The sequence below is a fragment of the Tupaia chinensis genome, unplaced genomic scaffold (genome assembly GCF_000334495.1).
Source record: "Tupaia chinensis unplaced genomic scaffold, TupChi_1.0 Scaffold000523_1, whole genome shotgun sequence".
Taxonomy (NCBI): Eukaryota; Metazoa; Chordata; class Mammalia; order Scandentia; family Tupaiidae; genus Tupaia; species Tupaia belangeri.
The window spans coordinates 437,283-450,801 of record NW_006160036.1 but is presented as its reverse complement, the minus strand read 5'-3'; the positions used below and the strand labels follow the sequence as shown (position 1 = coordinate 450,801).

General features: G+C 52.7%; 2 protein-coding genes across 10 annotated transcripts in view; one reads left to right on the top strand and one right to left on the bottom strand.

The window, feature by feature from the left end:
• PLA2G15 (phospholipase A2 group XV) overlaps positions 1 to 13,519 on the bottom strand; it is a 24,391-nt gene that overhangs the window by 9,465 nt on the left and 1,407 nt on the right. For 3 of the 9 annotated variants that reach the window (XM_027775088.1, XM_014591010.2, XM_014591013.2), the window contains 2 exons: positions 11,900 to 13,064; positions 221 to 377 (listed from right to left, as the gene is read on the bottom strand). In XM_027775088.1, coding sequence (XP_027630889.1) covers positions 221 to 377; positions 11,900 to 11,939 — 197 coding nt within the window. In that variant the 5' untranslated portion in view covers positions 11,940 to 13,064. Of the gene's footprint in view, positions 1 to 220; positions 378 to 4,988; positions 5,186 to 11,899; positions 13,241 to 13,344; positions 13,388 to 13,519 lie in introns of those variants that run through there. The other 6 variants (XM_006156897.2, XM_027775091.1, XM_027775089.1 and 3 more) reach the window with 5 other exon arrangements.
• Positions 12,186 to 13,519, top strand: part of ESRP2 (epithelial splicing regulatory protein 2) — an 8,782-nt gene continuing 7,448 nt past the window's right edge. Inside the window, exons 1-2 of the mRNA XM_014591004.2 lie at positions 12,186 to 12,269; positions 12,954 to 13,463. Of these exons, the coding sequence (XP_014446490.1) occupies positions 12,186 to 12,269; positions 12,954 to 13,463 (594 nt within the window). The remainder of the gene's footprint in view (positions 12,270 to 12,953; positions 13,464 to 13,519) is intronic.

Genomic DNA, 13,519 nt, shown 5'->3' with positions numbered 1-13,519 from the left:
AAAAAAAAAAAAAAAAAAGGAAAAGAAACTAACTGCATGTGGGGTGAGAGGGCAAAGGCTCAACTAGAGAGAGGAAGGAAGGGGAAGAACGTTCTGCAGGGAAGAGAGCAGAGGTGGCGCCAGTTGAGAGGAAGGAAAGAGGTCAGTGACTTCGAGATTTCTTGAGGTAGGAATAAAAAGGAAATGGGCCGTGAGAGGTCTCTCTGGGCGTAGCTCCCACCTGATATTGTCAATCCAGCAGTCAATGATGACAGGCAGCAGCAGTTCCAGGTTCAGCCAGAGCGTGAAGTAGCTGTCCGTCCTCTTGGAGCAGAGATAGTGCACCACCGACGGCTTGTCCAGCTTGGCCTCCAGCTGGTTGCCCAAATCGCCAGGTACTGCAGGGGCACACAGGACATGCATGAGCCCTGGGCCTGGCAAGCTGGTGTTCCCTATGAATCTGGTCTGTTTGTTTGTTTGTTTGCTATAGGGCACATGCGCTCGCCAGACAGACAGAGAGAGACAGAGAGACAGAAAGCAAGAAATCACCCCCTAGGGGGGATGGCCACGCCACAATCCCTTCTCCTCCATTCTCCTCTCGGGATCTTGGGCACGCATGCACACACGCCTGGCGTGAGTTTAAGCCACCGGGTCCGGGAGTCGAACCGCGGTCAACTATGTGGGAGTCCAGCAACATAGCCATTACGTTAACTGCTGGTCCCCCCTGTGAATCTTAAAGCAGATGCCTCACAGGTCATGGAGACCACAGAAGACCTCTGCAGTTCTCCACCTCAAATGAAAGCACAGAGCCCAGCCAGGAGTACCAGAGGACCTTGACTCAGAGGCCAGGGCACCTCTTTCCACAGAAACACTGCTATTGCTATGTGGCACACAGTGGGGCAAGATACATACCCTGCAGGGGCTTGGAAGAGGCCCTTAACACTCTCCCCAACTACAAAGTAAATCCTCCATATCTTCACCAGAATTCCCCCTCCTCTGGAACAATCGAATTACTGGAAAGGAGGAGCAGCAGATGGGCATAACGGTTATGTCGCTGGACTCCCACATAGTCAACCACAGTTCAAGTCCTGGACCCAATGGCTTAAAACTCATACTGGGCACGTGTGCGTGCATGCCCAAGATCCTGAGAGGAGAATGGAGGAGAAGGGATTGTGGCATGGCCATCCCCCCTGGGGGGTGATTTCTCACTTTCTGTCTCTCTGTCTCTCCAGCAAGCACACATGCTTTATAGCAAAAATCTCTCTTAAAAAAATAATAATTGAAAGGGATGTCAGGGTGAAAACACTTCCCCATACTAGGCCACAGTTTCCTTATCTGTTAAATGAGATCTTAACCTGAATCACTTCCCACAAACCCCCACCCCCTCCCCACACGTACACCTCTACACATTGTATCTACAGTTAAAGGACTCAGATGAAAGCTCTCACTGGAAGGGGATTAAAGATCCCTCTGTATTCCAGAACACCCTAAGTTTGGCCAAGGCTACATCTTCGCCATTAGCTATACACTCAAGGCCTTAACTCAAAGGCCCTTCACTCAGCTACCCCAAGCTATAAACAACGCAGACAGGCCCCTGTGCACACTGAGAGGGTGTGGGAAACAGGACAGAGCTATTTAAACGGCCAAAACTGAATCTAGAGAAGGTATTCCAGAATAGGCTTGTAGGAGAGAGGTGATGAACAGAAACCCAGATGGGAGAGGCTGACACCGGTGCCTGCCAGCTTCGGAGGTCCCCAGGCCTTGACAAAAGTCAGAGTCCAGTGATGCTTTAGAAGGCAGATCATCCGGAGGCCCTCGCATGGATGGAAGCCTATGTCAGAAGCAGCTACCCTGAAACAACACGGCATTCCAGCCACAGCCCAGCAGGGTTGGGTGTGACCAGGCTCCAGGGATGACTGACTTCTCTATGCAGCCAGCCTTTTATGTCCACACAGCCCAGGGGCCCTTGTGACACCAAACCAACCCCCTTGCATCACTGCACAGCCTTCGAAATCTCTACTTACTCCAAATGATCTTTCAGGCCCCACCTGATCCCTCCATGGCTTCAACATTGCCATGTTCTTAAGGCCTCTCAAACACATACTCACTGGGGATCTATGATCGCCAAGGGAACAACCACTGCTTGGCTTTCCTGGGTATTCAGTGGGCATCAACTTTGACCCCAGCCCTAGGCAGGGCATGCCCCTTTCCCCTGTGCCCCATCTTCAGGGCTTCTTGCTACCACATGTCTTTAGGGCACCAGGCAGGTGTGGCACCTGTCTTCACCTCCCTTCATGATGTGGGGACAAAGGTGAGGAGGCCCTAGCATGATAGCATCAGGATGACATGTCTGTGGACAGGACTGGGCAGTGCAGGGACCTTGGTGACAGTCTCTACCATAGAGAAAATGGCTGGAGGAGGAAGTCACCAGATCTACTTTGTCCAGACACTCCTTGCCCTGGTCCGGAAATGTGGCCTCTAAAAATACCACTGGCGGGGCCAGGCAGGGAGTGTGGTGGTTAAGGCGCTGGACTCCCACTGGCCAACCACAGTTCAAGTCCTGGACCTAATGGCTTGCTTTCTCCCTTTCCCTCTCTCTTTATCTGTCTCTCTCCCTCTGGTCAAATTAAAATAATAAAAATAACAATAATTACAAATAAAATTAAATAAGTAATTCTTAAAAAAAATACCAGTGGCTACTTTCTGAGTTCTTCTGTGCCTGGAATCCACATGCTGTTCAGCTCAATAACAATTATCCCCACTTAACAGACAAGGAGGGGCTGGCAGGTGGTGTGGTGGTTAAAAGTGCTGAATTCCCACATGGCCAACCACAGTTTGAGTTCCAGACCTGGCAGCTTGCTTTCTTTTCTTTTCTTAATTTTTTTTTTGGAGAGGTTTTTGCTATAGGGTGCGTGCACTTGCCAGAAAGACAGAAACAGAGAGACAGAAAGTGAGAAATCACTTCCCAGAGGGGATGGCCACGCTACAATCCCTTCTCCTCCATTCTCCTCTCGGGATCTTGGGCACACACGCACTCGCGCCCGGCGTGAGTTTAAGCCATCGGGTCCGAGACCTGAACTGCAGTCGACTACATGGGAGTCCAGCGACATAGCCATTACGCCAACTGCTGGTCCCGGCAGCTTGCTTTCTTGTTTTCCCTTTCTTTCTCTCTCTCTCTCTCTCTAGTCAAATTAAAATAAATAAATAAATAATACTACTAATAATAAATGGAATTAAATAAGTAAACAGATAAGGTGACTGAGGCTGGAAGAGGTGGAAATGGCCTTGCCACACAGTTCTTTCCCCTCACTCAAAGGTATTCTGGACGGAACCAAGCAGGAAGACGAATGGACTGTATTGGGCTCGTGTCTGGCTAGGTGATCTGGACTTTATCCTGGGGACCTCGGAGAACCTTCAGAGTGCTGAGTATGAAGGGTACGGCTTATGAAACTCATGACCTGTGGCTGGCACACAGCCTCTTTTGCCTGGATCAGTGCTAACTGCATTCTCTCCTCTGGCCTTTGTTTCCTCCACCACAAAGTAAGGATGCACCCCTAGGCGATTCTGATCCCTGCTCTCTACTCAGCAACAGTGTATCCACAGCCCCTGTGGGGTCTTCCAAGGTTACTGTCAGCAGCTTCTCTCCTTAAGAGCTGGGCAGGATAGGATTCCAGCGGTTCTGTGGACCCTGAGACTCTTCTGAATAACCAAAGACGGAATGGTAACCAAAGATGGAATGAATTAATAAGTACAGCTAGCACCAATCCAGGCAAAAAGGCTGTGTCAGCCACAGACCATGAATGTCTCAATCCACACCTTCACGTCGGAACTCTGCGGGCTCCTTGAGGCCCCACAAGATAAAGTCCAGATGACTTGACCAGTCACAAGTCCTGTACAGTCCTCTCCTCCTCGTACTAGGCTTCCAGTCTGAACTCCAGCGTTCCCTAGAGCATTTCCTGGCTTGGAATTCCCGGTGCTCCCTTTACCTCCCCCCTGAACCACCACCCTGCCTGCTATCCCCATCCTTCTATGATCAGATATTCAGCACAAGGGTCACGCTGTAGCAGAGTAAGTCTAATTTTTGCCTCAGTATGCCTCTGCCCTCAGGAGACTTGGCCAGTCCCTGATCCGCCAGCTCTGGATGAGAGTGATGGCCCAAGGACTTCCAGTCTCCTCTCTGCCCATCACAAGGAAACACTGTGCAAATTCGCCTGGACAGTGTCGATGAGGCCATGGGCAGCTTCTATATAGCCTAGTCCACCTAGGTTTGATGGGGTGACTACATGCTGATGCTGCTCGCAGACCCGGTGCTCCCGACTGGACGTCACCCCCTGATGGTGCTGGGTGAGCACGCGTCTGGTGGTGGTCCCTTTCACCAGCTCATGGTCACCTGAGGTCCAATAACTGCCCTGGGCTCATTTCCTAACACTTGTTCATGGCCTGGCCATGACCCAAGCCCTTAACCCTTCAGTCATCCTGTTTCCCTTAGATCTCCAACAATGCTCAATGCCACCCATTTGATAAGTTCAGAGGGAGGGTTAGCAGCCAGCTAAAAGAGCAATTCTTTCCCCAAAGAGTTTTCTTTCAGTAATGCCTTCTGAAACAGTGGAGGATGACAGCCTCCCAGGCCAGTGTCAACACACAGGCCAACTCCAAGATCACTCTACCCAGTCCACCGGCCTTCAAGAGAGGGGCTGAAGGGGCTGTCTTTTCTGCTAAAAGATGCAGATAAGGCAAAGTAAGACCTGGGACTGAAGTGGACGGGTGGAGCATTGGACAATCTGGAAATGATCATTCCACTCACCTCATTTTCTACGGAGGCAGGTGGTGGGAGGCTAACCACATCCCCGCCCAGCATGCAGAAAGGTGGACAGCCCAGCCAGGTGACAAGACAGTAAGACGCTCCCTCATCCCATGCTTAGAACAGATGCAAACCGGGAAGGCAGCCCAGCCTGCACCCAGCTGTGGGACCGACCAGCGAAAGAGACCACCACCAGAGGCGTGCTCACCCAGCACCACCGGGGGGTGACGTCCAGTCGGGAGCGCCGGGTCTGCGAGCAGCATCAGCAGTAGCAGGAGGAACAAGAGGCCACCCGGGAGCAGTCCCGCGCGATAAGGGCAAAGGCGGCGGTACATGTCGCGCGATAGCGTCTGCAGGTGGGACGCGCAGGTTTGGACTTGAGGGCTAGCGCCTAGGGCCGGGCGACGGCGGGGTTTTTTTTTGCCCCCAGCCTCCCGCAGCCGCCCGAAGCCAACTGGCCAATCAGGGTTCACCTCCTCCAAAAGGTCTGCCAATAGGAACTCGCGGCAAGGCGCGTCCCTCCCAGTCAGAACTCACCGCCCCTCTCTTGCCCAACCCTCGGCCTGCTCCTTTGACCGCGCTGAGCTCCGAGTGCATCGATCGATCGAGGTGAAGCCTATCTCGTCGCCCACCCGGTGGGGCTGTTGTACACCTAGCCCGGTTCTCGGTACCCAAAGCCCACGCTGCGCGGCTTCCACCCGGAGTCCTGGTGCCGCCCTGACCTGGAGGACCTGGAAAGGACCGGGTTGAGAGAGGATACGAGGTACAGAGCTTGCAGCAGCTGAACAACCCCGGTCACAGCAGGAGAGGAAGTGAGTCCAGGGCAGTTATTGAACCTCAGGTGACCATGAGCTGGTCGAGACCTTTGTGCAACCTCAACATCGGTTCTTCTGTCCTTACTCCAAGGCCGCCCAGGTCCAGGGACATCCCCCCTACCATCTGCCCTAGATTTAGGGGTGCAGGTGGGATCATTTCCAAGTGAGAGCTTTGTCCACTATTTTGTGAAGTATGGCGTCACCCCCCACTGGACCAAGCAGGCAGTGTATGGGTTTCGGAGTGGACTTGAGCCTTCACCTTCAGCCTCAGTCCATCTGCAAGTTCCCCTACAGAGCGGACAGAGCATCAGCGCTCTCTCCCCTACCCTACCTCTACCCCTCCACAGCACAGAAACCTGGGGATCCAGAGGACAAGGCTTCCTGGGCCAAAAATAAGGGGCAGATTGGGCAAAGACTTGACAGCAGGTAACATGTAGGCACTGTCACTCTAGGAATCAGCCTGTTTGGGAAGTAGAGGTTTTGATCCTCCTCACACGCCCTGCTGTTGGCCAGCTGCACCCTAGTCATCCTCCACCTGGCTCCAAGATCTCTGTCCCACCCCCTTCCTTTCTTTTTAGTAAGCAGCTGCCAGGTGATGAAGCCTATTCACTATCTTGGCCTGCTCTTGAAATTATTTTGGCAGGTGGCAAAGTGGTTAAGGACGCTGGACTCCCACATGGCTGACTGCAGTTCACCTGGCCCTGGCGGCTTGCTTTCTCACTTTCCCTCTCTCTTGCTCTGTCCCACTCTAGTCAAGTTAAAATAAAGTGGGGCCAGCAGGTGGCGTGGTGGTTAAAGGTGATGGATTCCCCCATGGCTAACTGCAGTTTGAGTCCCAGATCTGACAGCTTGCTTTCTTGCTTTCCCTTTCTCTCTCTCTGGTCAAATTAAAAATAATAACAGATGGGATTAAATAAATTCTCTCTCTCTGGTGAATGCATGTGCCCTATACCAAGTTTTTAAAAATAATAATGAGCCAGCAGGTGGCATGGTGGTTGAGGAGATGGACTGCATATGGCTGTGGTTTGGGTCCTGGACCTGGTGGCTTGCTTTCTCACAATGCCTCTGTCTGTCTCTCTCTGGTCAAATTAAAAATAATGATGATGATAAAATAAAATAAAATAATTATTAAAATAATAACAGTAAATAAAATTAAATAGTAATTCTTTTTTTTGGAGAGATTTTTGCTATAGGGCATGTGCCCTTGCCAGAAAGACAGAGAGATAGAAAGAAAGAAATCACTCCACCAGAGGGGATGGCCACACCGCAATCCCTTCTCCTCCATTCTCCCCTAGGGATCTTAGGCACACACACACATGCGCCCAGCATGCGTTTTAAGCCACTGGGTCCGGAACTGGAACCACAGTTGACTACATGGGAGTTCAGCGACATAGCCATTACACTAACTGCTGGTTCCGCAATTAAAAATTCTTTTTTTTTTTTCTTTTTTGGAGAGGTTTTCGCTATAGGACGCGTGCGCTCGCCAGACAGACAGAAAGAGACAGAGATATAGAAAGCGAGAAATCACCCCTCAGGGAGGATGGCCATGCCACAATCCCTTCTCCTCCATTCTCCTCTCGGGATCTTGGGCACGCACGCAAGCACACATGCCCAACGTGAGTTTAAGCCACCGGGTCCAGGACTCGAACTGCAGTCGACTACATGGGAGTCCAGCGACATAGCCATCATGCTAAATGCTGGTCCCACCAATTAAAGAATTCTTAAAAAAAAAAAAAAAAGTCAGGCCCCATCCCTCTCCCTGTAGCCCCATTCACAACCCTCCCATGCATGTATCACTCACACCTGGTGAGGATCCCGCAGGGTACTCTGGCCCTGTGTCCCTAACTTCTGCTCCACCTCTTCCCCAGCTCTTTCATTTCCAGCCTCAGTTGCTGCCTACAACAGGACAACCCCATTCCCCCTCAGCATTTCTGCACTAGCTACACTGAGACCACTCTGCAGTTCCCAGTTTGGGAGACTCGATTGAGCTCTCAGGGAGGCCTCAGCCCAGACCTGACTACAGGGTGTGAAGCAGCCCCTGGCTATTAGAATACAACAGCCAGACTTGCTCCATGGCACAGTGTTAAATGCTGATTGAGACGCTGGATCCCACATGGCACCCTCAGTTCCAGTCCCAACCCATTCAGCCTGAGACACGTTGATCATGGGGTCATGAGATACCAAATGCTGATCTAATTATGACAGAATCCTGGAGGCAAGAGGCCCAGAATAGAGCATCTAGTTAATATGATTTAGGCATCAAAGAAGGCTGCCTGGAGGAAGAATCATTAGAGACGGCTCCTGTAAAATAGGTAGTTTTCCAGGAAAACAAAGGGATGGATGATGGGTGAGTGCTCCAGGCAGGGAGTTGGGCAAGTACAGCAGCCTAGAGACCTAGAGAATCACAACTGGGGACCAGCAGGTGGTGTTGGGTTAAGGCACTAGATCCCACATGGCTGGCTGCACAGTTCGAGTCCCAGACCCAGTGGCTTGAAAATCACACTGGGCACATGTGCATATGTGCCCAAAATCCCAAGAAGAGAATGGAGAAGGGATTGCAGCATGATGGGCATCTGGGGGGAGAGGATGATTTTCTCACTTTCTCCCTCTGTTTCTCTCTGGTGAGCACACACCTCATATAACAACAACAAAAAGATTCATAACTCACATCTGTTACCCACCTGTAGACTAGTGCTTAGGGACCCCAGACCCACATGGCTGACAGTGGTTCAAATACTTCCCCTTTGGCTTGAAAACACCTTGAACACCACTGTACTGTGTTAACCCCAAACCCTGACAGTATGGAGAAAAGAAGGGATTGTGTTGTGACCACACCCTACTTAGGGGTGCTTTCTTCATCTCCCCCTGGCAAGGGCACATGCTCTTTGGCAACATGGAAAAAAAAAGAAAAAAAAAAACTCACAGGCAGCTTTGTGGCCTGAGGGTTAAGCCAGCCAGATCCCACAGAGCTTACCTCCTGTTCTGCTGGAGTCCCCTGACACAGTAACTTGACAAACACAGCAAGTGCCTGTGTGAGCATGCCAAAATCCCGAAAGAAACGGAAAATGGGGTGCCAACTGACCGTGTCCCGTGTGGTGTGCTTTCTCTTCTCCCTCTGTCTCTCTCTGGTGAGTCATTATACCTTTGTACCTACCCCCCCCCCCAAAAAAAAAGGCAGAGTGGGTGAGAGTGGAACTAGGGTGAGAATCCTGTGCCTATAGGTCAGCAAGTGGCATGGTGGTTAAAGGCGCTGGATTCCCACATGGCCGACTGTGGTTCAAGTCCTGAACTTGGCAGCTTGCTTTCTCGCTTTCTCTCTCTGGTCAAATTTAAAAAATAATAAGTGGAATTAAATAAAGAATTCTTTGAGACCAGCAGTTAGCATAATGGCTGTGTCACTGGACTCCCATATAGTCGACCGTGGTTCAAGTCCCGGACCCGGTGGCTTAAACTCACACTGGGCGTGGGTGCATGCATGCCCAAGATCCCGAGAGGAGAATGGAGAAGAAGGGATTGAGGCATGGCCATCCCCCCTGGGGAGTGATTTCTTGCTTTCTGTCTCTCTGTCTATCTCTCTTTTTCTGATGAGCACACGTGCCCTATAGCAAAAGCCTCTCCAAAAAAAAAAAAATTCTTTTTACAGAATTATTTTATTTAACTTTATTTACACACTGCAGCCAGCCACATGGGAGTCTAGTACACTTAACCACGACGCCACTTGCCAGTCCTAAATAAAGAATTCTTTAAAAAACAACAACAAAAACCTGTGCCTACGTCCAGGAAGCCAGCAGACACTGACTGGGAAGTGGCCGGGGGTGGGTTGTTGTTGTTGTTGTTGGTGTGTGTGTGTGTGAAGCGGCCTCGCCTTTTCTCCTGGGCTTTGGCTTCAGTACTTGACCCTTCTACCAGGGCATGTTCCACAGCCCAGCTGCTCATTAGCCAGTTCTGGCAAGTGTCGCGCGCCCTCTAGTGGTATTGAGCTGTGATTCTGCAAAGACTCGGAGATGGGAACCCTGGGTCCTCCTGTACTCTTAGCTACTCTGGTTACCTGGAAATAAGGAAGGGCAGAAGTGGGACCAGCTGGCAGCTCTGGATCCCCGAGAGCATGGGTGGGTTCGGGACACCAGTACGGATCTCCAGGCTCCCCACGTCGAATCCTCTTTCACTGTGGGATCTTTCTTTGCAGGGAAGTAAGGTGAAGGACATTCCCTTACCCAATAGACCACTGATTCTGCAAAGCCTCTGGGTGACACCTGGTAATTCACACACAGCTAGACAGTCAGGAGGATGTTTTCACACAACTCCGGGAGCAGAGGAGGTGGTTCCACAGATGCCGTATATTCCCCACACTCTGTGAGGGCCCCCACACCCTGCACCTGCCTGGAGCAGCCAGAGCACAGACTGACTTTATTGGAGCTCCAACCCAGGAAGGCCTAGGAGGACAGAAGTGTAGATGGAATTTTGAGAAGTGCAGTACATAGGATCTAGTCCCTTTTCCCACGTTCCACGAGGTTACCTCTCTCCTGTACCATTCATTCATGATTCGAGAGTCCTAGCAGGGCCAGCAAGTAGTGTGGTGGTTAGGGGCACTGGATTCCCACATGGCCAACCGTGGTTCGAGTCCTGGACCTGGAGGCTTCTTTTCTCATTTTCCCTCTCTCTCTCTCTCACTCTGTCCTTCTCTGGTAAAATTAAAGTAAGTAAATAAATAAATAAAAAGTTAAATGAAATAATTCTTAAAAAAAAGAAAAAGAGTCCTAGGAGCTGGGAAAGGGTGGGGTGGGGGAAATTTAACAGTGAAGTACAGAAATTTCAAACTACAGAGGGGACCCCTGCTTTGGAGGAAGACACCTTCAGTAGGTGTCTTTTGTAGGAAGAGCAGGGGTTAATTAGAGCAGAGGCTGGATCAGAGGGTAAGAAAAGGCACCAATGAAACCCTATTGTAAAGATCTTGTGGCCTGAGGGAGGTGTCCCATTGCTTCAATACCTGAAAGTGAAGAAAGCCTGAACAATTCATTCAGTGACAGGGCCTGTGACAGGTGTCAGAGATAAGCACTGGACTATCAGATGTTTGGAGGAGACTATAAATGATTAATAGGGACCAAACGGTAGCTGGTGGTTAAGGCAGCTGGATCCCCATGACCTACTGATCAGTATGAATCCTGGACCCAGTAGCTTGAAGAACACACAGGACACATGTGCGTGCCCAAAATCCCAAAAGGAGAATGGAAGAGAAGGGATGACAGAGTGGCCATCCACCCTGGAGGTGCCTTTTCACTTTTCCCTCTCCTTCTGTCTCCTGTGGGTGCACATGCCCTGTAACAAAACAAACAAACAAAAACAAAAACCAGGCTGGGCTGGGGGACAGGAGAGCAGGTTATTTAATAATGATGGGATGAGCTGGGAGGACGACCCCCCCCCCCCAGTGTGTTGTCTTTCGCCCCCCGCCCCGTTTGTTTTCTGTTATGGGGCAGGTAGACTCACCAGAGACAGAAATTGAGAAATCAACCTCCAGGGAGGATGGCCACACAGCAAGCCTTTCTCCCTCTATTCTACTTTCGGGATTTTGGCATGCATGCCCTTGCAACTGACTGTCGCGTTTCAAGCCACCAGGTCTGGGACTCCAACCAGTTAGGGTTACGGTTATGTGGGAGTCCAGCGACGTAACCACTACGCCATCTGCTGGCCACGGGGAGGACCCATTTTAACATGAGTAAAATCAAAGGAATGGGGACACGTTATTTCAGTGAATTTTGTTTTTCGAGAAAAGCATGAGCAGCTATCTTATAATGGGGGTGACTGAATGGGTTCACAGGAACTAACGGGAAGCGCCCTAAGCTGCCAGCCAGGTGCAAGTCCACCACCCATTAGGCACTTGGACACGCATGAACGCGTTCCCCAGTGGCAATGAGCTCAGGATGGCCAGGGGTTCCACGGCGGAGAGGTGACCTCGAGAGGGAGGCTTCCCGAAAGATCGGGCATAGAGACCCGAGAAGAAGCAAAACGGAGGGGCCGAGCTCCGTCTACAGGTGGAACGGATGGGGCGCCAGGAGAGGCCAGAGACGAGATCAAGTACATCTGGATCGTTCGGTGAGGACGCCAGGGCTTTGTCTTGTAGGAAGGGGCGATCAGACTGGAGTCAGGAAGGAGCAGTACACACCTGAGTTTTACGAACCGGGAATCCTGGAGCAGGGGAGGGACCGGACCCTTGGGGTGGAGAAGCGGGCTGGAAGGGCGTGGCCTAGAAACCCCCGACTTCGCAAGGCGCAGGCGCAGTCTGCGGCGGGCGGGAGAAGGGCCTTACCTCGCAGCTGCGCCCCGCCCGGCAAACAAATATTTGGCATTCCAGGCTCGCTCGGGGGCGGCGCCTAGGAGTAACGTCCTCTCCTCCCCCCGCGCCTGATTCGCTTAGCGCTCCGGGGAGGGGTTGCCGCGCGCGGCGGCTCGCCTCTGCTCCTGGTCGCCGTGTCCCTGTACGAGTCACTTCCGTCTCGGCTCCTTAGTCTCTTCTCTTGCCAAGTAGGGACACGCTGCTGTGTGGCAAGGTCTCGGAGGTGCCCTCTCGTCCCGGCCGCGCCGCCTCTCCGGTAATGAGCTGGGGACGTGCCCAAGTTCTTTGCACTCTCCATTATCCACAGACCGAGACGCCACACTCGCTTATCCAAAAACTGGATGTGAGGCTCCGGCCTCAGGTTTTCGGTCGGGCTTGGCAATATGTCTCCGCCCGCGTCAGGCTGTAGCGTTCCTGCAAAGCTAATCAGTTTCTCAATCAAGTAAATGGGAGAATTTGGTTAAGTACTGGGCGGCTCGGAAACACACAGCCGCAAAGGAGCCTCACCAGGCTCCACGTGGCGAAAGGGGTGCTGGGAGTCCTCTACGCGGGACAGTCCGAATTGGCTTGTTGGCCCTGGGTGGAAAAGGGAACGAGGGTCTGCAGGACACACATAGACACAACTCAACACAAGCCTCCCACCGGCCAGCGCACCCCTCCATCTCCGGGCAACAGGCTCGTTCTCCGAAAGAGCAAAACAGGCGCCCCCACGTGGGGGCAGGGGCGGGCGGGGGGGGGCTCCCGGACCAGACCATCTGGTTTAGCCTAGCCCAAAAGTACAGCTCTAGGGGTTGGGGGTACTTTTCTAAAATTGAGGCTTACGAACCACCGGCCCACAAGACCGCGTTTTGGCCTCGAACCTGTATGGACGAGCTCCTTCCTGTGATCTCTGGCGACTCTACCGCAGCGCTAACGATCCCAGAGAATCACAGCTGCTTTCCCCTTCCCCAGCAGTACTCGAACGATCCTCCCTACAAATTCTCCGGGTAACTCACCGCCCCCTTTGACCCCCGGTAATTCCCTTCAGTCCCCAGACCTGCAGTCACTGTCTGCTGGTGACTTCCACAGGTCCCGGCCCTCACGAACTGGAAAAGACCTCTGTGGTCTAGCACGTTCCTTTGCTGAGACCTCGTGGTCCCTGAAGAGGGCGAAGGAAGAAAAATGGGGCCGTCAGAACCAGCCAGGGAAGCGGGAGTCCGGACCCCTAGGGAGCGCCCGGGCCTGGAGTGCGAGTTCGGGGCTGGGTTGGACTCTCGCGGCCCTCCCCCAAGGTTCCCCGGGCCGCCCAGTCACGTGGGCAGCGGGGCCGGCAGGTAACTCGCCCAGAGAGGGCGGGGGCCGGGCGCCGCCGCCGCCCCCGCCGCCGCTCCCGGGCCCAGACCCCTCGGCAGACTCCGCCGCTGACCCCTGCCCCGGACCTGGGCCATTGGTCATCCTGTTCGGAGCCACGGCCGGTGCGCTGGGGCAGGACCTGGGCTCCGATGAGACCGACTTAATCCTCCTGGTCTGGCAAGTGGTGGAGCCGCGGAGTCGCCAGGTAGGGTGGAGAGGAGGCGGCGGGGGACCCTAGGGAGCTTCAGGGCGGGAGCCCGG